Here is a 26,700-nt window from a genome sequence, read left to right on the forward strand (position 1 = left end):
TATCGCTTCTTCCTCTGTTTTTTGGTGCGAAAGACTGTTTGGGTGATTACGTGGCTGTTGATCTAAACTAGGGAACCGTACATTAACTCGGTTTTCATCACTTGACTGCACAGGCAGTGCGGGGTAAACACAACAGAGAGTGGTGACACAAAGACTCCGGGCAGAGTTCTGATCAGAATATCCTGATACAGCCAAAATAATAAAAGCTCCTGTAGCCAAGATGATGTTGAACAAATGAGAAAGCCGATCCTTTCTATTTATCTAAAGCTGTGTGTTGGAAGGAGAGAATTGGTCTTACGGGACAGGATTACATCGGAACTTTAAAAAACTGTATGGTGTGTTTTCCTGTTTGTGGTTCTGAACCTTCCCCGGGTTCTCCCTGAGAAACTGGACTAGAACAGGAAAAAATAACGGTGGGGTTGGTGGAAGAGAAGGCGAGACAGAGTGGGAAGGAGCCCGGCTGTGGAAGGGGTGGTTTTAGTTGTGGGTGGTAAAGAAAAATACATTAAGACAACACTCTTGCGTTATGGCTGTGATGGAGGGATTCAGTGTATGTGTTCTAGATGGTCTCTGAGCTCTGCTGGCATTTTGCTGTCACAGGTACGTGGTGCTGGCAGCAGGGCTTGGCCTGACAAAAGGAAAGCAATGGTGCGTTATAACTTGTATGTGTAACGTACATGTTGTGTGTTGATCACATGGGCAGCTGGGGAAATTAAAAAAACAATAGGGTCATTTATCAGGGTTGGAAGTGTTTCAGAAGGTTTAGCCCTTCGCAGAAGAAAAAAAGAAAATAGATTAAAAAGGCACGTTTTAGTCATGTGTGGTCCTTTAGACCTCTGGTAGGTGCTGGTTAGAGCCACCAAGATGCTGAAGGGAGTGGAGCATCTCCCGTGTGAGGAAAGGCTGAGGGAGCTGGGGCTCTGGAGCTGGACAAGAGGAGACTGAGGGGGGACTCATTCATGGGGATCAATATGGAAAGGGGGAGTGTCAGGAGGATGGAGCCAGGCTCTTCTCGGTGACAACCAGTGACAGGACAAGGGGTAATGGGTTCAAACTGGAACACGGGAGGTTCCACTTAAATATGAGAAGAAACTTGTTCCTGGTGAGGGTGGCAGAGCCTGGCCCAGGCTGCCCAGGGAGGTTGTGGAGTCTCCTTCTGTGCAGACATTCCAACCCGCCTGGACACCTTCCTGTGTAACCTCATCTGGGTGTTCCTGCTCCATGGGGGGATTGCACTGCATGAGCTTTCCAGGTCCCTTCCCACCCCTGCCATCCCGTGACTCTGTGGTTCCGTGTGACTGTGCTCTGACCGCCTTGCACAGCGCGTTTGGGGACGCGGGGACACAGGTACCGGGCCGTGTCCCCGCGGGCGCTGCGGACCCGCCGGCGGGCGCCAGGACCCGGGAGGCCCCGCAGTGCGTCTGGCGTCACCCCGTGCGCGTGACGCGCGGCCGCGCTCCAGAACGTTCCGGGCGGCGCCATTTTGCGGCGGCACCGAAAGGCGGCGGCGGCGGCGGTTCATCGCGGAGCGCGGCGGATCCGGGCGAGGTGCGGCCGCGGGACGGGCTGCTGCCCGCCCGGGGAGGGAAGGGCACGGAAGGGAAGGCGGGCGGGGGCGCTGGGAAGGAGGTTGGCTCGTCCCGCGGGGAGCGCGGCCGGGGCGCCCCGGTGCCCGCGCCTCGGGTCGGCGCCATGTTCCGTGCCCACAGAAAGCGGGTCTGGCGGGGAGCAGGTGGCCCGGCGCCCCGTCCCGCCCTGCCCCGGGGACGCCTGAGGTCTCCTGAACTGAGGGGATAAAGGTTATGCCAGGGTGTCTGGAAGCGCGCAGGGAGATGTTTGTTTGCCGTATTTAAGTGACCAGGAGCTCCCCTAAGAAGCAGGTTGTTGGTTTATATTCCCCGTCAAAAATGGTTGATTTGGGAAACCTCCTGAAGTAAAAACAAGCGAAAAGCAAACAAAACGGAGGACAGAAGCTAAGCAAACAAAACGGAAAACGAGCTAACCAAACAAAACCAAAACAAAATTAACCAAAGAAAGCCGAAAACAGACAAAAACTAACCATGCAAAACCGAAAACAGTAGCCAAACAAACCGGAAAACAAACAAGCTAACCAAAGAAAATCAAAACAAAATTAACCAAAGAAAAGTGAGAACAAACAGAAACTAACCAAACAAAACCAGCCAAACAAACCCAAACCAAAACTAACCAGGGAAAACAATTGAAATCAAACTAAACTAACCCAACAAACCCAAACCAAAACTAACCAGGGAAAACAATTGAAATCAAACTAAACTAACCAAACAAACCCAAACCAAAACTAACCAGGGAAAACTGAAATCAAACTAAACTAACCGAACAAACCCAAACCAAAACTAACCAAGGAAAACAACTGAAATCAAACTAAACTAACCCAACAAACCCAAACCAAAACTAACCAGGGAAAACTGAAATCAAACTAAACTAACCGAACAAACCCAAACCAAAACTAACCAAGGAAAACAACTGAAATCAAACTAAACTAACCAAACAAACCCAAACCAAAACTAACCAGGGAAAACTGAAATCAAACTAAACTAACCGAACAAACCCAAACCAAAACTAACCAAGGAAAACAACTGAAATCAAACTAAACTAACCCAACAAACCCAAACCAAAACTAACCAGGGAAAACTGAAATCAAACTAAACTAACCGAACAAACCCAAACCAAAACTAACCAAGGAAAACAACTGAAATCAAACTAAACTAACCAAACAAACCCAAACCAAAACTAACCAGGGAAAACTGAAATCAAACTAAACTAACCGAACAAACCCAAACCAAAACTAACCAGGGAAAACAATTGAAATCAAACTAAACTAACCGAACAAACCCAAAACAAAACTAGCCAAGGAAAACAATTGAAATCAAACTAAACTAACCGAACAAACCCAAAACAAAACTAGCCAAGGAAAACAATTGAAATCAAACTAAACTAACCGAACAAACCCAAACCAAAACTAACCAAGGAAAACTGAACTCAAACTAAACTAGCCAAACAAAACCCAGACCAAACACAACCGCCAGACCCACAAACAGGACGTGGAGGAGCGAGCGGAGCAGACACGGGAGTTGTGTAGTTGAGGAGAAGTGCAGCGATATGTCATGATAGCGTTGAACTGGTGATGAACGGCTTTGGGAGCGAGGTGTGTGCGCGGTGGCGGTGGCGTTGAGAGCCGCTCTGGTTGCAGATGCGGCGCTCCAGGAGAAGCAGCTGTGCCGAGGGGGAGGCGAAGGAGAGCCCGGCGGGCAGGACGGGCGGCAGCAAGAGGAAGAGGAGGTCGGTCAGCGCGGGGAACAGGCGCTGCGAGCACCCCCAGCTCCCCCCTCACCGGTAAATCACCCCCTCCCTGCCTCCCGCTGATTGTTCTCGTCGGGTCCCCTGCCAAGGTGTCTGTTGGGAGTTTTGAAAAGAAGCTGCCAAATCAGTGCGCGTGTGATTAAGTTACAAAGGACGTACCCATCGTTAACCGATTGACGTGATCAATGCTTTCTGACCACTTTTTCAAGTTTTAGATTGTTCTGCATGGCAGGAGGGAGGCAGAAGATAAGCGACGCATTGTTTAGAAGCAGAGTGCTTAGTTGATATTCGACTAATAATTAATAGATGTAAATAAGCTGAACAATTATAACTAACATCAGTTATTTCTCAGTATGTGAAAATTTTCAAAAATTGTAACGCATATGTAATAATTATGTGAACATAAGCAACGCAAGAGCATCCGGTCTGTGGAGAGTGATTCCCAGAGCTCCCCAGCGCTGATTAAATACAGAAAGCTGCTTGACAGCGTAACTGACTCTGCTCTGAAGTTCATTTCTTTGTTGCAGTTTGAGACCTTTCAAGAGAGATGTCTCACAGCTTGAAGCAAAAAGTCCTCTTGACGGGTGTACTGGAATTAGTTGAGTGAGGTGTCTTGGCTGCTTTGTTCGTGGTACCAGGTCTGTGACGGGTCGGGAGCGTCCCGAGCGGCACTACGTGGAGGAGTACAGGAGCGAGGACAAGCAGGGCCGGGGCTCCGGGCACCACAGCAGCAAATCCTCAGGTCACAGCGGCAGGAGCAGCTACAGGAGGAGACACAGGACGCACTGCGCTGCCTGTCACCAGCGGCACCCCTCACAGGTTGGGCGGCAAATTCCCATCGAGGAGCTTTTCATTGTTAGAAGAAGATAGATTCTCATCTGGGCAGTGGAGTGTGGGGGCTTGGGCAGTTCTGTTGATAATACTGATAGTTTATTCCTTTAGCTAATGTTAATGGATTATTCTTTTGGCTAGGATGTTATTTCTTTCAGTGAAATTGTACAGTGTAGGTATGTTTGTGATGCCACAGAGCACAGTCCTGCTATTTGTTGGATATGTTTGGGCAGATTAATGAATAGTAACCATCAGTTATAGGGGCATCACTTTGATGCCTTCAGAGTTTTTATTGTGAGCATTTATTTCAGCCCTACTCGAAAATCCAAGCACGAGCTTTTAAACTTGCTATTGACTGAGTATCACTGGAATAGCAAGGAGATAATGTCAGATTTTTACTTAAAATTATTTAGTAAGATGTTTAAGTATCACTGAAAAATGTGTAGAATCAGATGTGTGTGATGTCTGCCCGCTAGCAGGGCACTGTTTCTGGTCTTCGTTATGTATTTACCGCTTAAAAAAGCTGAAGAATGGATTTATAATTCAAGATCTTCAGCTGAGACAGTCTAATGTAAATGTTGGTGCTATTTATGATTTTTTTAAATATGTTTATCAAATACTTAGACCGGGTATTTAATCTTGATTACTTAAGATGGGTATTTTAATTGGGCCACAAGGCTGGTTTATTTATAGATATACATATGTAAGATAATAATTAAGTCTTTTTGCTTAAGAAAAAAATACGGGCACTGAAATCCTAAAGTAAAATTCAGTGAACCGATCTTTGCAAAGAGAAACGATTGTGTTGTAATTTTTTGTTGCCACTTTGAGTATCATCTCATCTGAAAATCTGTTCCTTGCCATGTTTTTCTCCTGTAACATAAACTATGTGCCCTGTGCATTTCCGGGGACTGAATTTGCAATTGCTCCTGCCCACCGTTTGTGGCCTGGCGCGTGTCTGAACGCCCGAATGTCTCCCCGCTGACTGAATTTCGTATTCTGCCCTGAATTCACTCGGGTTTATTGCTTGGCTGGACCATCTTGGTGCCGCTGCAGAAGAGTCATCGAAGCAAAAGATCCAGGAGTGTAGAGGATGATGAGGAGGGTCACCTGGTCTGTCAGAGTGGAGACGTACTAAGTGCAAGATGTATAGAATATTTTATTAACTTTTCAGATAGATTAAGTTCTTTTAGCATAAGATGTGAGGGGGCTTTGGAGGTCTTTTCTTTCTGTCTTCTTGTTTGTTTGGGGGTGGGTGTTGTTCCTTTTCTGTAGAACATAAATGTATTGCTTTTTTTTTCTTTTTCCCCTCTTTTTTTTCCCCCCAAAAAACAGTAAATTAAGTTAACGAACGTACTAGAATGAGACCCCTGTAAATGTGCCTTGATGAGAGTTGTCCAAGAGCATCTCTCAAACTAGATATTTACAATTTAAAGCAGCACAGTCTAGAATAATCTTTGTGATAGTACTTTTAGTTTTTTGTTTGTATTATTTTTATTTGCTCGTTTGTTAATAGCTGAGTAACTTCGCAGCTTCTGTGACTGAGAGGGGATTTTTCTTTGCAGATGAGATCGTTGCTACTTTGGGTGAAGGTGCTTTTGGAAAAGTGGTGGAATGCATCGATCACAGAGCGTGAGTCTCATGAAATACGATGGTTCTTACCGGTCTGTCCCAGTGCGGCTGGGAAGGGCTTTTGGTTGGGGCAGGTTTTATCTTGCGTGACATCCCGGAGCTGACCGTAACCCGGCAGCTGTGACGCGCTGAAGATACAGAAATCGAGAATGTGGTTGGTGTTCGATGGCGGTTTTGCTGTTGTGCAAAACAGCACGAAACTCGGGTGTTGTCACCGCAGGCGGCCTGTGACGCCTCGGGGACGTGTTCAGTGCTGAAATGACTGGGACACGGGCTGGGTTCTCCAGCACGTGAACACACGGAGTTAGACGGGCTTGGAACCTCTTAGCGTGACACCGGTATGTTTGCAAAATGGAAAGAGCAAACTGTAGTTGTTATTTGTGCATAGAACTTCGGTTACATTGTCAGGGGGCACTTAAGAAAAAACAGACTTTTCTGATGCAGTTCCCATTGTTATATATAGTATATATATGTTTTATGTATATGTGTATGTATATGTAAATATGTATATATGTGTATTATCACCATATGCATATATATATACACATGTACATATATATATACACACATATACATATATACACACTCACACATACATATATATATATATATTATATATATATATTATATAGAGTTATTGAATTTTCTTAGTAAAAAGTGCTCATTGTTCCCATCCCTGCAGGGAAGGCAGGCACGTGGCTGTGAAAATCGTGAAAAACGTGGCCAGGTACTCAGAAGCGGCGCGTGCGGAAATCCAGGTGCTGGCGCATCTGAACACGTCGGACCCCGGCAGCACGTAGTAAGTACCGCAGCCGCTGCTTCAGGTCGGCTCAGAAACCTCTGTGCCGTCGGGATTGGAGCGTCACCCAGCCTGCCGCAATCCGCACGTTTCCCGCTTTTGCAGCCGCTGCGTCCAGATGTTGGAGTGGTTCGAGTACCACGGACACGTCTGCATCGTCTTCGAGCTGCTGGGGCTCAGCACCTACGACTTCATTAAAGAGAACGGCTTTCTGCCGTTCCGGCTGGACCACATCAGGCAGATGGCGTATCAGATCTGCAAATCTGTGAACTGTGAGCGTGGTTCTTTTTTTGCTTGAGTTGTTAAAACTTCCTTTGCAGAATTTGCTAATGCAGTTTGTTGTCTTGCAGTTTTGCATTTGAACAAGTTGACACATACAGATCTAAAACCGGAAAATATTTTATTTGTGAAATCTGACTACGTAGAAGAGTATAACCCCAAACTGGTATGTTGCTGTCCTTGTCCTCCCATCCCTCAGCTGTCCCCTGGCCTTATTTGGTCACCTGCATCCGACCATGTTTCCTTTCAGAGGTGCGACGAGCGCACACTAAAAAACCCGGACATCAAAGTTGTGGACTTCGGGAGCGCAACGTACGATGACGAGTATCACAGCACGCTGGTGTCCACACGGCATTACAGAGCTCCGGAGGTCATCCTGGGTCAGTGGCGATCTCGCGCCTTGTGTTTTTTGTGTGCTGCCCAAGTGTTGTGCATCTCGTTTGAGCCGTTTGCCTGTTTGCAATCTGGTCTAAACATGAACCTTCTGCATCTTTTCCCCAGCGCTGGGCTGGGCCCAGCCGTGCGACGTGTGGAGCATCGGCTGCATCCTCATCGAGTACTACCTGGGCTTCACCGTGTTCCCGGTAGGTAACTGGGGGAACGCTCTGCTAAAAACTGCAAAGGAGCTTGCTCAGCAGATTTCTGCAGGTTGCTTTCAGGCAACGTTTTAGCAGCAGCTCGATAACCAAGACCACCCTATGAACGTTGTGAGATACAAGCTACACTAGTTATAGATGCAGCTTCAACTGTCACCATCCTGCTCAAACACCTGCGTTTTCATTCTGACTGTTGCTGAAAGTTCACATTGATGAATGGAAAATAAGGCAGCGTCAAGAGAAAAAACCTCCAGTAATTTGTAACTTATTGCAGGAAACGATTACAGCCTTTTTGTTTCAGTCTGAAATGGTTGCAGGGTACAGTCCGAAATGAAGTAAGGTTGTTATTGTGTGGGTCTGCATTAACTTCCTGTCGCAACACACAAAAACTGTCTGTTTCCCTCCAGACCCACGACAGCCGCGAACACCTGGCAATGATGGAGCGAATCCTGGGCCCTTTGCCAGACCACATGATCAAGAAAACCAGGTAATTACCTTTCTCCATACCTGCACTGTATTTCCTTGCCTTCTTGGGTTTTTTTTACATGGGTTATTAAACCAAAAGTTGAATCATTCAACTGAGATGAATATTTTTTTTGCCCTATGTAACAAGCTGGCCACTCCGGTGGCATTTTCCCAGGTCAGCTCCTGAGCTGTGAACACGCTGATCAACTTCTAGGGAAGGGACAGAACAGAATCTTTGAATAACAAACTCTGGTCTGTTTGTTTAAGGAAACGCAAGTATTTCCGCCATGAGCGGCTGGATTGGGATGAGCACAGTTCTGCCGGCAGATACGTCTCCAGGCACTGCAAGCCCCTGAAGGTACGATGGCAGGGGAAAATGCTTTGGGGAGAGGCCATCTGAGTACTATTGTTAGATCACAAAACCCACCTTTTGTCATTTTTCTTTATGAAGGAATTAATGACCTGCCATGATCCTGAGCACGAGAACCTCTTTGACCTCATTGGGAAGATGCTGGAGTATGACCCGGCCAAGCGCATCACCCTGGAAGAGGCCCTGAAACATCCTTTCTTCTTCCCCCTGAAACAGGACCTGTCCCCGAGAGCTGAGCAGGTCGACACCGCTGCCAGCCCACCAAAGAAACACAAGAAGTGTTGAGTGTCTGTCGAGTACAGGCAGTTTGTGTTTCTGGAGCAGCTGCTGGGCAGCTCTGGGGGGAACAGTCTCCCCCCCCAGAACACTGTTGGGGACAGCCGGCAGGCCCAGCTGCACCGCACAGCTGGAACTAAACGCCAAAGTCCTTGGGGAGCTGGACACCCCTCCAGACAGGTTACTGGGAACACATGGGCCAGACGCAAGTGTCACACAAGCCCAGTCCTTTCAGAGGCTTCTTAGTTTCATCTGCAGACAGAACTGCCATAAATCTCCTTTTACCCTATACTGTCTGCTTACCTATAGATGGAAGATCCAAGTGGTAAAGTGGATTTAATTGGGAAAGGCCTTTTCCACTTGAAAATACAGGACACACTATTTGACTGAAAGGGAGTTATTTTTTCATGCAGTTAGAAACTTTCTGTAGATAGCACAGTCATCATTTGGATTTAGTCCAGACCAAGAAGATAACACCCTGGGCCAGTGTTAATGGTGTTTTTTTTCAAGGAACTAGGCCAGAGTTTGCAAGTTAGAACAAAGACAATGTAAGAGCTCACGGTGCTCTTAGTTGTTGTCCAAGAGCCAACGTCTTTCTGCCTTTTTCCCTGTTCCCTGGGCTTGGCTGTTCAGGACTAGGCTGCTCAGGATGGAGGGAAGTGCATTGAGTATCTTTTATATTTTCCACTTTTTATATATATATATATATGTATATTATTAATGCTATATTAGTACTTTGTAATTTTATTAAACTGCGTTCATCTCAGTCCAGCAGTTTGTCCCTTTCAGTTCTCTCCTGTTAGGGGGTGGGTGGGAGGAGGGGCCAGTGAGTGGTTTGGGGGTTTTACAAGCTGGGTTAAACCACAACCAATCTGACTGAAAGGACAAGTGCAGGTTAGAATTAATCTAGAATAGCTACTGAAACCACACCTTTAAAAACTCAACCCAGTATTTCAGTAGCTGTACAAAAAAATTGTGAGAACTCCTGTATCATGCTCGATACGGGAGAAAGGACGTAAGAACCAGAAGGACACATGAGACACATCTACAGCTCCTGTTTGCTTTACTGAGGACAGAGTTTCACAGGTCAGTCACCCTCTTCACCTTCAGACTCCGACTCTGGAACAGAGAGACGTGGTCACCAGCGGCTCAGCCCCCGGCCCCAGCCCACTGCTGTGGGACCCGCAGGCATCGCGCAGCCAGAGCTGCTGCAGCCAGTGCTGGGGGGCAAGTAACCCCCTCCACCCCCAAAACAAAGCATTATTGCACTAACGTTCCCAAAATGAACAAGCTCATCTCGTGAGCTAAGCTGTTGTTACCTTCTTCAGCGTTCTTGAGCCATTCAACAAACTTCTTCATCTGCTCCAGGAAAACGCTCTTTCCTTTTGCAAGATGTGCATCTTTGTACCACTTCAGGATGGGTTCTTCACTCAGCACTTCAGCTGCGAGATGTGCAAGAGCACAATTACCGCCACAAACCACCCAAGAGCAGCTCCTGAGACCCCTCCCCGGCAGCCTTCGCTTCCAGCCCCAGAGCAGCCCCAGCTCCTCCCAGACCTGCGCCAGAACCTCCTCTTGTAAAATCCTGACAACTGCACGTTCCCACGCAGCTGCTGGGGGTTCTCAGAGCTGCACGTCAGGTCTGGGGTGTTTCCCAGCTATTTGAGATGATGCGTGTGAACAAAAGCTTCAGTCAACCACTAAGAACAGATGGAAGTTCTTGAAAGCCCGAAGTATACCACAGGAACTGTTCAGTTGGGTTTTTTTTAAATTTTACAATATAATCTTCGATTTAACACATTCCACAGGTGCACAGTGTGTTTTTCAGAGCCTAGAGCATCCTAGAACACCTTGGTGGTCTCAAATGTCAGCCAGTCCACAGGCAGCATTCAGAGAACCAAGAACGCACTGCCTTTCCCTCACTTGAAAGGGCCAAAGAGCCTTCAAATCTAAACCTCCACCTTTGCTGCTCCATCTTTGCGAACGCAAGGTAGAAAATTGTTCAGCCCGTGAAGTGCAATTTTGGGGCACTCATCTTCCCCTTCCCCCTAAAGGACTGAAGCATTCTGCAAATAAAGGCTTTTAAAAGCCAAACCCAACCCCGATGCTCTAAAAGCCCCCAGACTGCAAGCCCCGGCAGGTACCTTTGTAGAAGAGCACCACTATTTTCTGGAAGGCCTTCATGAAGTGGATGTTGTCGTAACAATACTCCTGAATCTTCAAGAGCAGCGTCAGCTCTGACTGCCCTTGGGTGGTGAAGGCAGCGAGGAGAGGGCTGTATTGCTGCAACGGGAACCACGCGTTGGCACACACAGCGCAGGGATTTATCGCCCAGCTAGAAGGTTTCACGCAGCTCCCATCAGACGCTGCTGAGGGACGTGCAACCAGAGCGCAGGAGTCTCCCTGCTCCTGCCCCAGCAGCTCCGACCGTCACCACTGCTACGAGAATCCCCCGTCCAGCGCTGTCAATGCATTGGGGGGCTGCAGGTTTTAACTCATTTCCAAGGGAGCTGGCGACAGAGAGAAGCCCAAGCCCAACCCAAGAGGTGCACCAGTCCCTACTCAGTCATACCTTCAAGTGCTTAATGGCTTGTTCTGCTACCAGCTCCTCCTTTTTGTTCCATTCCACCGTGCTCATCACGCTCGACCAGATTATGGCTACCACAGTCTGTTCTGAGATGTTGTTCTTCTTCATCTCTTCCTTCACGTACAAGATTATCTGCCAGTTAGAATAAAAGAGTCAACGCACGGGCGACGTATGACACTGAGCTAAATTAAAACTTCCGTTCTAAAGCCTTACAAACATCCCTCCTGATCACACAGCCATTCAGGACATTAAGGAAAGCCTACGGAGCAAACACCAAAACACCCTGGGCCTAATTTTGAACACCGAGCTCTCAGTAAGAATTAAGGTCAGTATTTAATTAGGCATGTATCATCAAATTAGTATTAGATGCTATTGTATTTCAGATAATTTGAGCTAAGTTCCTACAGAAAGAAAGGAAAACAATAAACAAACAAAACCCAACCACCTACACCTTGTCTACAGACAAACACTTACATCCTTGAACGGATCTCCCCGCGACATCTGCTCCTGGAGTTCTTTCTGCAGCTCTTTGCGAGCTCCTATGGTTTGCTGGTTCCGAACGTACTCAGAAAGTTCTTTTAGTCCCGCTTCAGTGAAGTACTTGGAGAAGTGTTCAACACTTTGTTTGTTGGCCGGGAAGAGTTCCTGAAAGCAAAGTTTACAACAACTCTCTCAAAAAAGAAATGCATGTTGAATACTTTGCTGGTAAATGCTATTTCCTGAACTGTCTGACGCAGTAAATGAGTAATTTCCGTGGTACTCACCATCAGCCTGTTATCCATGTTTACTTTGCGAAGACTGACAGCCACCGCATTAATATCTTTCTCATTTATCCATGATTTGAACAGTTTGACCGCAAAAGCTGCAGAAACACCTGTGCAACAAGAATAGTAATGTCACTGCAGTTCAAACCCAAGGGAATTGTGAGGCCTGATAGCACCGGGCACCCGGTTTGCCAGAGCCTGAGTACTGGACTCAGCCCTCCTTGCTGCAATCCAGAAATAAGCCTGAAGACATGATGCACCTTCTGCATCCGGAAAGGTCCCTCTCCAAAACACCCGCCCCTTGCTGGGCACACCAGCGCCAGCAGCCCCAGCATCACGCAGGCTTTCTGCAGAAACCTGAAGCCTTAGCAAGACCTCCCAGGTTGCGAGGCAGCCTGCTTGCCTTTGCTGTTCCTGTAGTAACTCTGCCACCAGATGAACCCAGTGAGCCGCAAGGGTGTAACGTCATCACAACGTCCCACCGCCCTTAGCTAAAGGAGGAGCTGGGCACCACTCACCTTCTTTAACCAAGTTCTCGTTGTACAGGCTGTTGAGGATGGAGGCGTTGAGCGTGCCGTTGGCCAGCAGAATGCCCGTCAGCATGGCCAGCTTGTTCCGCTCCGACTCTGAGAACCCTTTCAGGAACAGCAGCAGCTGCAAGAGAAGTCACAAGAGCTGCCATAAGAACGGCCATCTCTCACCAACGCCTGGTTACCGCCTCCACGTCAGACACTCTGCTTTGCATCCCGCTGTTCGACCGGCAGCCTTCCCCACCACTCGCCCAAGCAAGCTGTTCTTCTATTAACTGCTGAAGTCTTCTGAGTTAATAATCCACTGTGGAACTCTTCTGTCTACAGTGATTAACTAGCAGAATTAGGTTTATGTGTCTGCTGGTAAGGACCTACTCCATACCTTTTTGACTTCGTCTTCAAAGCCTTTCTCCAGGTACTTGTATCGCCTGATTAGCTTGTTAAAAACCTAAAAAGATAGAGTTTGTTGTTTGTTTTTGCTCTGAACTATCACTTAATTAGAATTCAAATAACACAAGTTCAGTAAAGTTGGTCTGAACTCTTTTGAGCACTCTTAGCTTAAAACAGTGCTACTCTACCTCTTTTTACCTGAACTTTCCACTACGCAAACATTTCATTTTTGACCACTAAACAGTTTGAATTTAAATCATACCGATTTCAGAACTAACCTGAGCAAATGCTTGCATGGTTTCTAGGTCTTCCTGTGCTGCAAACACACAGACGTTTGTGCGTGTCATATCATCTGCCAGGGTGCCGCCTGGGGCTAGAAGAAGAGTTTCAGCGTTAGTGGCGTCACTCCCCAGGGTGAGCACCGAAGAGTCTCTGAACAGTGAGAATTCCAACACCCGTAACATGCAACGCATTGTCTTTTCATGACAGACTGGATCAATGGAGACACCCCAACATTCCCATCTGCTCCACTGGAACCTTAACATCGGTCGCTTAGATATGAACATTTCAATATTCTGACCCCTGAGTGCTAATTGGATTGGCAACACATCCTGTTTACACGTGGGTAAGTTAGCGTGACCCTTAAAGGGCTTCATCCCAGCACGTGCCTTTTGAGCATCTGCTGCAACAGCGCTACTTTCTAAGAGCCATTTAAATAAGTCACAACAGGAGATTAATCATTTATGTTCCACAGTCAGTGGCCCAGAGATGAGCTCAAAACTTCAGTCTTGCAAGGCACTTCAGCTTTTTAGCTGCTAATTGGGAGATGCTGCTCCACCACCCCTCTCCAGTTTAATACAGGTGTCTGACTAGTAGCCAGGCTGCTTCACTAACTAGGGTGAATTCACCAGCTCCAGAAACCCGCATCACCAACTTCTGTTCTGTATTAGAAACGTGACTTGAGAGATGAAGACAAGCATTAGTGGTAAGAATATTAAAAAGTGGTAAGACAAAAGGATCACAGAATCATTTTGGTTGCGAAAGACTTTTAAGATCAGAGTCCACCCGCTGTCCTGGCCCTTGGCACTGCCCCATGTCCCTGAGAACCTCGTCTCCATCTGTTCAACCCCTGCAGGGATGGTGACTCCACCACTTAATGCCAGTTTTCATTCTGGCCTTGTCTGACTCAAGATCAAAGCTCATCTACTTAGCTACTTGTTACAGAGGAGCTGAGTAAGACGCCTATATCACCATTAATGCATTAACTTCCTCACGCAGTATGCACTGGCTTGAATGTGAACCCACAGATTCAGTCAAGCAGAAAACGCAAAGTCCAAATCTAGAAGTATCACATTTTGTTTTACTGCTTTTCAACCCAATTTAGCTTTATTTATTTCTCACCAGGCCAGCAAGCAGCCGTTCTGCTCTTTGCTCTTTACACACAGCGTCCACGTGAGTTTACAAGATCTTGCGTCACCACGTTTCACTTCCTCAGTTCCCCGTATTTTCTTGTGCCTCACCCACCACCTCATTTCCCACACCCTGACTTGCTGGAGACCACGACCCCGCTGTTGCCAACAAGTGATTTTTAACAGCTTTTCCAAGCCTAAGCGCAGCAGATTCTTCCATAAACAATATTGCTTTCCAAAATAACAGGGCGAGGTGCAAGGAGCACAGAATCACACCAGAATCTTTCAGGACAACTCTGCTGGCCTTGCAACTGCAGAACACAGACCCCAAACCACCATTCACCTGTCTTGCACCAGCAGGAGGGAACGTGACTACAAAGTCAAGATCCTCTCCTAGTTAATAAAAATAATAAAATCCAATATATTTTCCTTTAAGCCACGTTTGTTCAGTCTGTGCTTTCAAGAATGCAAACAGTCTCAAGCACTAGTGTGACAGAGCACACAGCATATTTCTACAGTAATCCGATTGCTCAGTTAGTCACCAAAATGGGCCCACAGGTAACTTAAACACTGTTCTATACAGGCAATGGGCTCTTCAGCTTTTTGACACATAAACAAAACTGAGCTTTTGTATAATCAAGCGAACGAAGGCTGACAGCAGCCCCCAAAGAGACTCACCCAGCATTCCGCCAGCCACCAGGATGTCAAACAGCGTTTCTGCATAGCGGCGATAGTCAAGTTTTGCACCAGAAGCATCAAGAAACTTTGCTACTGCCTCCAAGTCAGTGCCGGTTTCAGTTAAACCTTGAATAATACAGTCCTGGAACTGAGTAGGGTCAAACCTCTCTTTTTCATCTGTAAAGACAAAGCATTGAAATGAAGTTGCCACACAGAGCTGCTTCAGCTTCCAAGTTTGTCATTTTAACATTATTATTTAAAAAAACCAAAACCCACAACACACAAACCCCAGAAAATTTGCACTGGCAAGCCCATTCCAGTCTTCCAAGACAACTGATATTAACGAGCACAAACACTGACCTAACAGCGTAGCCTAATTTGGTTACCAGCCCTTCTGTGAGGGACACACTAGTGTCCTCGTGGCCAACGCAGGTATCGACACGCCGGGAACAGCTGGTGGAAGCCTGGAAATACTGGCTCAGTTATTTTCCAGGACAGATCCACAAAGCTCATTGTTAGTGCAGAGGTGCTTGGAAGCCAATCTATGGTGTGCTGGTTTGACTGAAAATGGGTTGATTTTCTTCACGCACTTAGAAACCTTTCTTTTCCATAGCTAGCACGCTCATTATTTGGACTTAGTTTGAGAACAAGAAGATGATAGCCCAACACAGAGCTAGTGTTTTTAATTGCACTGGTCTGAGAGCCAAGCACACTCTGAGCTCTGCCCACAGCTGTGAGGCACTGAGGAATGGACTAACTGACACCCAGACTGGTCAATGAGAGTATTCCAGCCCATTAGCATCATGCTAACCATGCCAGGAGTCAGGGCCCTCTGTGGCGCTGGCTCTTTCGCTCTCTCTTGCTCTGGGATGCAGCCGGATGAGTTTTGGTCGGGATGTTTAGTCCAGACTTTTGGCATTTCGCAGAGGCCTTTGGGCTTTCCTGCATTTTTCCTTTTTTCTGTCTTTCGGATCAGCTGTTCAGGACTGGGGTATCACTTTCTGGGACTGGCTGCTTAGTGTGGACAGAGCTCGTGGGGAATTGCCTTGAGTACCTTTTATTTCTATTTTTATTTCTATTTCTATACCTATTATGTGTATATATATATTTACTAGTAGTGTATCAGTATTTTGGTATTTTATTAAACTGCGTTTATCTCAATCCAAGTTCCTCCCTTGTGATTTCTCTCACCTATTGGAGGAGGAGGTGAGTGAGCAGCTATTGTAGTTGTAAATAGTTAAAAAGAGACAAAACCCCAGAATGCCAGCATTTAATACGCCAGACAGACTAAATCCAGCTCTTTCACTTCAACGGTTTCTCAAGGTACTTTAACACAAAACAGGTTCTCCAAGTCAACATACACTCTGTACAACTTAATTACTACTTCAGTATGTACAGCATCTTCAGTGTTGTCAGTCTGAACCGGAACACTGAGAGCACATTAATAAAACAGTTTTAAACACAAACTCTAAGAGCTGTCCCCACTTCGAGTTCAAGAAAACACCACCAAAACACTAAATCACTCATCACCTCTTCAGTCATCAACTCTTCTTACAGGAGCGCACATACAGAGATAAGGAACACGCACATCCCACACTTTAGAGGGCTGTTTTTGTTTGTTGGGGGCGGTGTGGTAGGGCTTTTTATGTGTGTGCGGGGGGGTTCTTTTGGTTTGGTTTTTGGTCGGTTGGTTGTGGTTTATTTTGGTTGGTTGTGGTTTATTTTGGTTGGTTGGTTTGGCAACTTTTATGCAGCGGCTAGCACTGAAATTCCTACTGGGTTAGATGGTCCTTATACATATTGACCCGCACCAAGCCCATGCCGGAGCTGCCCTGTAAGTCAGGAGCACTCAATACTTCTGCTGTCAGGCTAAACACACTCAGCAGTTCTAGCACAACCATTTCTTAAGCCAAGGTTATCAATGTAAATTCAACTACAATTCTTATTGCCAAAATTTTGCAGTAGCGCAGAGAACATTCTAGCACCCAGAGTTAGCCTCAAGACTTTGTATGTAGTGCGGTCTCCTTTGAGACGTGTATGAGACGAGCACAAAAGTATTATTGTTTCATTGACAAAACCCCGATTTTTTGCCGGGGGGGTTCTACGCGAGGCGGTTGCCTTACCTCTCTTCCTGGTTTTAAAACGCTGGCCCGATAGCGTCGGCTTCTGCGGCTTTTGATTATTCATAAAAGACACGCTGCAAGGAAGCAGAACGCGCCTCAGCTGGCTGTGGCGGAGCCGCCCGGCTCGGCCTCCCGCCCGCTCCCCGCCGCCTCCCGCCCCCGCCCGCCGCTCCCCCTTCCACCCCGGCCTCCATGTTCCCCGCACGCAGCGGGCCCGGCCGGGCGGGGCCTCTCCCCACACCGGCGCTGCCGCCGGGCTCCGCGGCCCGTGTGGGGAACATGGAGAACGGGGCTCCGCTCCGCTCCCCTCCCCCTCCCTCCGCCTCCACACGAGCGCGGCGCGGCCTGGCCCGGCGGCAGCCGGCCTCACCGCCCCCCGGCCGCGCATGGCGGCCGCCCCGGCCCGTCTGCTCACCGACTTTAAGGCAGAGAGAAAACGGCGGAGCGGCCGGCAGCGGAGAGCGGGCGAGCGGCGGCGGCGGAGCGAGCGGAGCGGAGCGGAACCGACGCCAGAGGAACAGGGGAGGGCCGCGCTCGCGCCCCGCCCGGCACGGCCCATCCCTGCCCGCGGGGGGGGAAGGGGGCCGGACTGCCCTGGCGCCGCCCGCTCCCAACCGCCCGCGCTGCGCTGCGCACCCCTCTCACGGGAGTGAGCGCGTCCAGACTGAGCCTTCGTGACTTGTCGTCACGCCCCACGGGCTGCCGGGTGCTCCCGCGGGGAGCCGCGCATGGCGGGCGGGGCCGCGCCGGCACCGGGGGCTCTGCCGGGCAGCCGAACGGCCCCCAGCCCCGGGCAGCGTCCGCCGGCAGGGCCGGCGCAGCTCAGCCGTTCATCCGCTTGCAAACAAGGTGCCGAGCTGCTGCTTCCCGACGGCGCGACAGTTTTACTTCACACATTTTAACTGCCACATCAACAGCCAAGGGAGATCTGCTATTGACTTCAGTAGTTTAAGATTTCACTCCCTAATCTTAGAATGATTTGTTCAGCGGAAACATGGCTTTTAAAGGGGAAAATACCAATCAGTACATTATTTCCTGTCCATTGGATCATTTACCAAGAGCTGGTAAAGCTTCCTGCCCAGGTAAACCGTGTTTTAAAGGGGTTGATGGCTTAACTGATCACGCTTATTAAAATCAGACTTGTAAACCAGCTTCAGACAAAGCTTAAGTCAAGCAATTTTTCCCGTGCATTTAAACACAGAAGAGAGATTGCACAGCATCCCGCTCCAGTTCCTCACTTTGTTAGAACTACTTTCGCCAGGGTCTCCCCAGACTTCTTCAACCTGATCCTCGTAATCCGCACCCAAAATCACCTTTGGACTTGGGGCAACGTGGGGGCTCCCCCTCTAGTGCCAGAGCAAACTGTCCCTTGTGCCAACCCTTGCGGCTGCTCGTGGCTCCCGACAGTTCTGCCTCTGCACCGTCTGCCCCCCATCGTCTCAAAACCATTTCTCTTCCGCCCATTGTACGCACAATCACAGAATCATTCCAGTTGGAAGAGATCCTCAGGGTCATTGAGTCCAGCCTAATTCCAACCTAGCTCTAGCACTAAAATATTACAGCTCCGCCTCTGGAGCGCTTTCTCCATTTTTGATACCCTGCTTGACTACAAGTTAAATGTCACAGAAACACCCCAAAAGTCAAATTAGGCAGGCGATGTGCTCCAAACAGACTTTGTTCTAACCAGAACTGTTTAGCAGAGAACAAACTAGAAATGGGGTTTATCCAAAATCATTCAGCATTCCAACACCACTATAAAACACAGATTTGGATACCGGTTAGGAGTTGAATTCAGACTCAAGGCACCCGAATGCGCCTGCAAATAAAACTTAATACTAGTGCATCCATCAATCCAGCATCCCTGAATGTGAAGGGATAGTGTCTCCTAGGCTTCGGTGGCTATTAAATGACACCACCAATCATTAAGGCACAAGGAGGAACATTCACTAACATCTAATAGAAATCGAAACTCCGAACGTTTATACCTGTCCTGTATCTATAGCTGGATTTATGTTAAAACAGGTATCCATGATGTTCTGTTAAACAAATAAAAGGTGTCATATATTTAAAATACACAACAACAAAGGTATCCTAACCAATATATAGTCTTACCCATGAAAGGTGTGTCATCATAAGTATGATAAATTTTTTCTGAAAGCTACCTGAGACAGGCTGTGTTGCCAGAGTACAGATAACATGGTTTGGGTGGCTGGCTGAAACCTGGAATGTGATGTGCAAACCCCACGATGACTGTGATTCAAGAATGGCTTTGCTGGTTGTTCTCCTACAGACACTTAATTGCTTAACGAAGAAATAAAATTCCTTAATTCCAGCTTGTAATATATTTTGGGCAACATGCTCGTTAATGGGAATTCTTATTCACTTGACCTGCAAAGTAACAAAATGTCTTAGAAAATGAAACGTGAGCATTTGGCATCAAGAACAGAAAAACAAAAATTAACTACTTTTTTCTTTTGATTAATTACTGAAACTATATTAGTAAGCAACATATTCTTTTACTACTGTTGTATTTACTCCAACTACATCAACTACAACAACCTTAGTGTAAGGTTTTAGTAAAGAGCTAAGTAACCATAATTCTAAAAATTCTGTGATATGAGGCTATGTTAAGACTCTGGTATTTTGAGCTTCCTTGCGTTTTTTCAAACACTTAAAAGCCAGGAGACAGGTTCATATGTTTCAGCCTCCAAAAACCCCAACAGCCCACGTTTGGTACATGCACAGATTTTACTGCAACAGCCAGACAGTAGTGCCGCTTGTAAAAAGGCAGGGCAGACCCTCTGGGAATAACTGAGAAATACCGACAAGCAGATGTGCATATCCCAGAACTGACTAATGTTTTGGGGCTCTCATCGCCACATGGGGTTGTGAGCTGTCATTAACAAGCCCGTGCGGTGAAACGAATGTGTTGGAAAGCAGAAAAACTAATGATGGCAGCAGCATGAACATTTAATTTGATTTATTTACTTTCTTACAATATATAAAAGCCAAAATAATACAAAGAAAGTGAAGAAAAAGAAGTGAAAGCTGCCTAAGCCACACTTGTAGAGCCACTTGTGATGCTTTGCTATGACCTGCTTGGCCTCCAGTGACTACGTTGTGTCTTCCAGTCCTGCGCTCTCCTACGTCTCTGTTGTCTCTTGACATCTAAAATGGTCTAAACACCTATGCCTAAGCAGCTGAATTTCACTGACTCATAGCAGGTACAGAGAGACAAGCAAATGGAAACAATATTTAATACCTTAATAGCCAATGCAGGACCCATTTAACCCACTAACCTGATTTCTGTCACAGATACAGTAGTAACTCATAAAAGGCATGGAAGGCAAAAGGAGAAAACAGTCTGTGGAAAACTGAGGAGCAGTGAAATAACAAGAGCCTGCAGGGTGACGCGTCAAACTAATTAGAGCCACTTATTTTCATTCCAGATGACAGTCTGCATGGCCCTGGGGCAATCTGTCCCAGGAGTAACTGAAGAGCAATCCCCATGCTCAGCTAGGGACAACTGACGCAGAGGTTCACTGAGACCTCACACTGAACGGACAAATTACCTGTTTTCCCAGCTCTACTTGCTTATCAACGAACCTGCTGCAATTTTCCAGGTGCTGTTATACTTGGGTTAACTTCTGTAGACTCACTAAAAAAGTGAAGGGGTTTCTCTGGATTAGGTTGTATCCCAGATCAAAGATTCAAGATTTGTGCATTTGGTGTCTGTGCATTCAGAATAGAAATCTCAGCTTTGCACTCCAAAAGGAGGAAAGGCTGAAATTCCCAGTCAGTGCGATATTGTGGATTCTCATGCTGAAATCTGTAAATTGTGGCCGGAGCTTTCAAAGTATATTAACTTTGTATATTCTAGATAATTTCTTGGTCTCATCTTAGGTTGCAAATATGTATATACTTCAGATTTAATAACACCAGGGTTTCTGTTACCATTTAATACATTGCTGCTTTGTATCTCCCTGTTTTCTCCAGCTGTGGTCTAACCACACTGCACCCTGGGCAGAATCCGGTGACTGATCTTCGCAGATCATCTTTTGATCTAATTTATTTTTTTCTATCTTCTTTATCACAGGAGCGGCCAAGAGTGAAAGTTCTTAACTGTAGTGTCATGGCTCAATATAGTCCTGAGCACAGGACTAAGTCCTGCTTAAGAATCCTTTCCAGAGACAGGATCATCCAGTCTCCTGTTCAAAGCACGCTGAACTCCACGCGAGTTTTCCCATGAAGTTCAGAGGCATTTGGCTTGCTCCATGAGAAAAAGAAAGCTTGTAGTGGAAATCACAGCTAAGTGACTCTTCCAACTTTTGGGATAAAAATATAAGGCAGCCATAGCAATTTGCCTGGCATAGCAAAAGAAAATCATAACTTTTGTTTCTTGCATGTTTTTAACCCAAAGTTGTCTTTGCCAAAAGAATCTAAAGCAGCTTTACTACAAATCAGAGCACTGCTTCTGATCAAAAAGGGACTGAAGCCAACAAGCAAGGCTCTGATTCTTCAACAGACAAAGATCTCTGCACTCGCACTCCACTGCAAGGCTCAAAGTTGAAGCCATGAAAATAACGTATCATATGAAGCTGTTGAGTGCAATTAGTGGCAGTAAGTTATCTAACGTACCTTCACACTTCATCCTAACTTCCTTCTGCTGCAGCATTTGAGCTGAGTTGTTCATTAGATCTTCCTTGTTCAAAATATATGCTTCAAATGCAGGAGATGTATTTCTAGCAATTAAATGCAGTAATACAAATGAAGTACTACAATGAATATACTGTGTGGAGAATGAAGGTAAGGACGGAAGGTGCATTTTTTTGGTAGCTGATTCTATTCTGAAAATGAGAAAATATATTTAGCTGTATGTTGATTAGTGTGTATCGGGGCAGTAAATCAGCTTTCCGTTCCATTCCAGTCCTGCGCACTCTGGTTCGCCATGCACACGGATGTGGCCCCAGGAGTGGAGGAAGCAGATTCATCGTTTGTCACCTAAGAGAACAAGCAGGAAATGAAGAGAGTGACTCGTGGGCACGTGACTGTAGTGAACAGCTGCAGAAAACACAGAATATAAAGGATCAGCATTATAAGTGTATTGCCTCATTTCTCTTTTGTATCCTTATTTTTCTCCTAAAGAGTACTGGGCAAAGCAAGGAGTACAGAGCACAAGTCAGCGGGGGAAAGTACCTGGAAGGAGACTGAGGATGCTTGGAGGCTGCTCCATTTCATGTCAGTGAGAGGAGCTATTTAATCCTCTATGGGATTTGACGCACAGAAGAAAGGAGAAGGCTTTGGGGAAAGAGGGGATTTACTCTACGTTACGTAACTTTCAAAGAAAAAAAATACTGTAGAAAATCAGGGAAATTCCAATACAATGCTCGAATGGCATTTGTTGGAATAACTTGTGTGAGTGAGGCCTCTTACCAGACATTTCAGTTACAAGGAGCCATATGCTGTGTACAAAGCATGGAGACATCATTAGGCACCCACCATTCCAGGTGCCAGAAGCAGCGTGCACTTTCACCCAGAGAAATTTAAACAGATCCTTCCCCCACCTCCTCATTACCATGTCAGTGAAGCCATCTGCACAGCCTGCCCGTATTTGTTCAGCAGTCAGAGGGCTGTTCAGCGCCAAGCTCTTCTTCAGTCCTCTTTCGGCTCTCACACGAGTCACTGCATCTCTCAAAGCAAAGAACACAGAGCATCCCAAGAAAAGTCCTGCCTCACCTATCCCCTAAAAACAAAAGAAAAAAAGAAAACAAATACGTGTAGATTTTGAGCAAACAAGCCATATTGATACCAACTAAAAAGCTTAAAAGTCAGTGACTCAAGAAGCGTTTTGTCCTTCAGTAATGAAGCTTATTTTAGATTTAGTGGAAGGAAGCTCAGATCACTGCAAGGCTTCTGATGGTAGCGGCTTCCAGGGAGCCACAAAGGTTGTGTTCAAATACTGGCTATTGATTTTAGACTCTTTTTGGCTCATTGCTAAGCTGAAATTTAGAATAACTGACAGATAAAACGAAAACAATCTAAACCCAGGTACAGATACAAGTAAGAAACACAGTCTGAACTGATGACAATTCCCTGCAGACAAACACCACTGACATCCTCTCACTGCTCTGACATAAGATTCACATTTGTTCCTGATCTCAAAGATGGGTTAAATCCACCCGTGTCAAACAGCTTAATCTGGACTGGACTGGGATATTGCAGCTGAATCTTACTTATCTTCTTGCTAAAATCTGAGAATCAAATGTCTTCACCAAAGATGGTGCATGGTGCATGAAGACAGAACCACACCTTCCTATGGTGAATTTTAAGGCTAACTACAGGATCACAGAAAAGTATAAAAGCTGTATAAAGAGGGATGTCAGTATCGGCTCCCTAGATCAGCTCCAAATCAACTACTTCATCCAGATGATATTTTTTTAAACACATACTTTTCTAATTCTGTATTACTGAGACAGCTTTAAATAATTTTAAAGGACCTATTTGTTCTTTAATAACTTTCACCATAAATGATGCTTTTTCCTCCTGTCATGCTGTTTTATTTTACCATATTCTACAAGCATACTTAGTACTTGCAACAGCCAGAGATCTGCAGAATTACCTTCACCTTGATTGACCATTACTACTTACATGCCACTGGCCAGAATATTTGCTGGTGTGAACTGAAGCAATGATTGTATCAACTAAATACTTGAGCCAATCTCTCATATAAATACACACATACTACCTATTTCTTATTGCATAACACACAAGCTGCACACTCTCACTGTCATGATTATTTCTCCATCAATTTCTTTGGTATTTTTAGTCTAAGTCTTCAGTTTATCACCATATTATAAAAGTATGGTTTTAAATTCAGCTTGCAGCTTCTGTGCATGATCTGTTAACGAAACCCTAAAATTACTGCTTGCCAACTAGGAAAGATATGCAGCGATATCTTGCATGGTATCTCTTCATATTAGCTTCCCTGGTGTCATAAATAAAACAATTGTATGGACACTTTTTTCAAATGCTAAAGAAACTGAAGACATATATAAGTTTTATATCAGAGTAATTTCTCTGTTTGCTCTGGGATCTAAGAATTGGGCCCTGTGACGATCGCTTACCTTGGATGCATAGATGGCATAAGGATTTTGGGAAGATGGCAGCAGGGAAACACTAAACTGTTCTGGAATATCACAAACAGCGGGGATCTTATACTGATCTGGACCCCGAGTACAGAGGACTCCTTCTGGAGAGTATTTTAATTCCTCCATTGTGTACAGTCCGATGCCTTGAACAAAGGCACCTTCAATCTTTAAACAAGAAAAGAAACAGCATTTACGTACGCGCGTTTGGTACAATGGGTACAATTTTGGGAAGACCCAATTTGTGTCACTAGCTGATAGAAGACTATTTTATTTCCTGTCTGCCTAATGTGATTCTTCAACATTTTGAGGTTACGGTGATGGGGAAAGCTGTCACGCTCCTCTCTCACACCAGGCAAACGCTTTCATGATGAAGCGATGAGATCTGTGGACCAGCCTGCAATGAAGAAAGGTGTTTCCCTGCTATCAGGTGGGGAAGGCAGGTCAAACAACACGAGAATTTGCAGACTGGAGATGACAACCAGGATTTAAGTCCAGCAGACAGTGGGCATATTGACTTAGAGAAAGTACTACAGGTTGGCACCATGGGTAAAATTCAAGCTTCATTGACAGCTACAAAGCTGTTAATAACTGAAATGGGGCAAGTGGACAAGTAAAGGATCTTCTAATGTGATCTATGACTTAAAACGTTATCTAGCAAGAAATTAACATCTTCTGAATTAATGAGGTCATTTTCACTTCAGATAAGGCTATCAGTTTAACAGAAATGAGACAGCAGGAAATTCTTGACACATACCTGTCCTATATCCACAGCTGGATTTATGCTGCAGCCGATGTCCATAACAATGTCTGTTCTGAGGTTCTGCCAATAAAATTCAAATGCACACTACTGAGAGAGATGCAGAGTGGAGGCATTAGATCGTAATGCGGGTTAGAGCTGGTATTCAGTGGAATGATAGACGCTAAGACAGAGCTTGCTCCGTGGACACAATTTCCAAGTAATTTCCAATACCCCATTACAAGCAAAATGAGCTTGTCTCAACTTGAGTAGAAGTTCAGCCAGAGACAGCCCTGCCAGATTTTTCCCATTGCGCAAGGAAATCCCCGCGTAACTAAGTACAGACAGAGGGCACACGATCAGCAGGCTGGGGCATTCAGCTGTCTAGATGGTCAAAAGCCTGGAAATAGAATATTTAGCCCTGCTGTCATTTGTTTGCTGGCAAACAGGGAGAGAACAAGCAAAGAACATGTCAGATGTTTGCCATGACCCAAAAGGTGAACGCGTGTGCCATGAACACAAATGTGCCAAACGCTGGTTAACACTGCACAGCTTTCATTCTGCTCCGCCTACAATTTGCATTCACATTGCTGATATATGTACTATCATGTGAAGACAGGTGACTTATTCATGCAAAACCTGGAGTATCCAGTCATACAAACAAATCTCACTCACTTTATTTACAAAACTTCCACGGCGCTCAATTATTACCTTGTGATCTCCTGTTAGACAGTTAATTTCAACCTCTGAACAAGCAGCTCCATAAAGAAAATATGTGAAGGGCTGTCCCTCCCCTTTGTCCCAATCCATGGTTTCATCGTAACCTCTGATGGAAGAAACAAAGTCCACAGGAAGAGAATTAATGAACATTTGCATCATAACAAAGCAGATGAGCATGAGAAAGTTTGAAACTACTTCAAGTGGAATCTTAAATAACAAATCAGAATCCCAACAGTTCCATGAAATCCTACAGAGCACTAGTAGTTTAGGTTTGATGGAGCTGGTATTTACATATAATTTAGCAGACAAACAAGCTATTTCAGTTCCAGAGAGTCCATAACCAGCATAACCCCAGAAATAGACTAATAAATATATGGTGATCAAGTACAGAATACGAATTTAAGGTGATGGTTGCTGAGGTTATAAGACATAAGTGAATTCAGAAAAAGGGAGGAAAACAGGCCAGGACCTAGGACAGAATTATTTACAAGAGATAAATGAGTTAAAATTACAGAAACTGCCTATAGAATGAGTGAGAGGGTTAAAACAGGAATATTGAAATAAAGGTGTAATTACTTAGAAGGGAGTGGGACTAACTGAGGGAACTGCAGTAGTCAGGATGGGGTAAATTCAACAGACTCAAGAGGACACCGAAATGCAGTATCTCCCAACAACACGAGCTACGTGACCAAGGTGTATTTCCTGAGCATGTATGACTGAAATGTCTTTGTTGAGCACATTTAAAATTATACCACATAGAGCCATTACAGTATAGTTCCAAGCATTGCAAAAGGGATACACAAAACTTTCCACAGCCCATCCACCTCAGCTATCTTTGAGATTCTAGGAACTGGAGAGTATGACTGGATAGGAACTAGAGCAACGCAGGATTTGAGGCTCAGGGACCTGCAGATGTTTTTGGACACCATTAACCCTCAATAGTAAAGTATGACTTTTACTCATTTCTTTGGAGACACATGAGCAAAAACCATACTTGAATAGCCTTAACAGCAGGAAGAGACATTTTG

General features: G+C 45.7%; 3 protein-coding genes across 9 annotated transcripts in view; 1 reads left to right on the top strand and 2 right to left on the bottom strand.

Moving 5' to 3' along the window:
* Positions 1–1,224: 1,224 nt before the first annotated feature.
* CLK1 (CDC like kinase 1) lies at positions 1,225–9,358 on the top strand. Of its 3 annotated transcripts, XM_065069518.1 has the most exons (13): positions 1,225–1,548; positions 3,230–3,372; positions 3,978–4,158; positions 5,227–5,317; positions 5,736–5,802; positions 6,485–6,601; positions 6,707–6,873; positions 6,952–7,046; positions 7,131–7,260; positions 7,382–7,464; positions 7,884–7,963; positions 8,209–8,299; positions 8,393–9,358. In XM_065069518.1, the coding sequence occupies exons 1-13, from the start codon at positions 1,240–1,242 to the stop codon at positions 8,594–8,596; spliced, it is 1,758 nt and encodes a 585-aa protein (XP_064925590.1). In that variant the 5' UTR covers positions 1,225–1,239; the 3' UTR covers positions 8,597–9,358. The 3 variants fall into 3 exon arrangements, with proteins under 3 accessions (XP_064925590.1, XP_064925591.1, XP_064925592.1); XM_065069520.1 differs by lacking the exon at positions 5,227–5,317 and having other exon boundaries at positions 1,390–1,548; XM_065069519.1 differs by lacking the exons at positions 3,230–3,372; positions 5,227–5,317.
* A 275-nt stretch (positions 9,359–9,633) lies between these two features.
* Positions 9,634–17,683, bottom strand: BZW1 (basic leucine zipper and W2 domains 1). Of its 2 annotated transcripts, none has more exons than XM_065069547.1 (12): positions 17,484–17,683; positions 17,069–17,142; positions 14,946–15,122; positions 13,137–13,231; positions 12,851–12,916; positions 12,457–12,592; positions 11,939–12,048; positions 11,649–11,819; positions 11,160–11,306; positions 10,732–10,870; positions 9,907–10,029; positions 9,634–9,706 (listed from the first exon to the last, which is right to left on the bottom strand). In XM_065069547.1, the coding sequence occupies exons 2-12, from the start codon at positions 17,130–17,132 to the stop codon at positions 9,675–9,677; spliced, it is 1,260 nt and encodes a 419-aa protein (XP_064925619.1). In that variant the 5' UTR covers positions 17,133–17,142; positions 17,484–17,683; the 3' UTR covers positions 9,634–9,674. The 2 variants fall into 2 exon arrangements, with proteins under 2 accessions (XP_064925619.1, XP_064925617.1); XM_065069545.1 differs by having other exon boundaries at positions 17,488–17,610.
* Positions 17,684–20,033: 2,350 nt separating this feature from the next.
* AOX1 (aldehyde oxidase 1) overlaps positions 20,034–26,700 on the bottom strand; it is a 42,224-nt gene continuing 35,557 nt past the window's right edge. For all 4 annotated transcript variants that reach the window (XM_065069502.1, XM_065069503.1, XM_021299509.2 and 1 more), the window contains 5 exons: positions 25,664–25,778; positions 24,971–25,036; positions 24,193–24,381; positions 22,644–22,811; positions 20,034–22,069 (listed from right to left, as the gene is read on the bottom strand). In XM_065069502.1, the coding sequence (XP_064925574.1) occupies positions 21,974–22,069; positions 22,644–22,811; positions 24,193–24,381; positions 24,971–25,036; positions 25,664–25,778 (634 nt within the window). In that variant the 3' untranslated portion in view covers positions 20,034–21,973. The remainder of the gene's footprint in view (positions 22,070–22,643; positions 22,812–24,192; positions 24,382–24,970; positions 25,037–25,663; positions 25,779–26,700) is intronic.

Source organism: Columba livia, chromosome 7 (assembly GCF_036013475.1).
Source record: "Columba livia isolate bColLiv1 breed racing homer chromosome 7, bColLiv1.pat.W.v2, whole genome shotgun sequence".
Classification (NCBI taxonomy): domain Eukaryota; kingdom Metazoa; phylum Chordata; class Aves; order Columbiformes; family Columbidae; genus Columba; species Columba livia.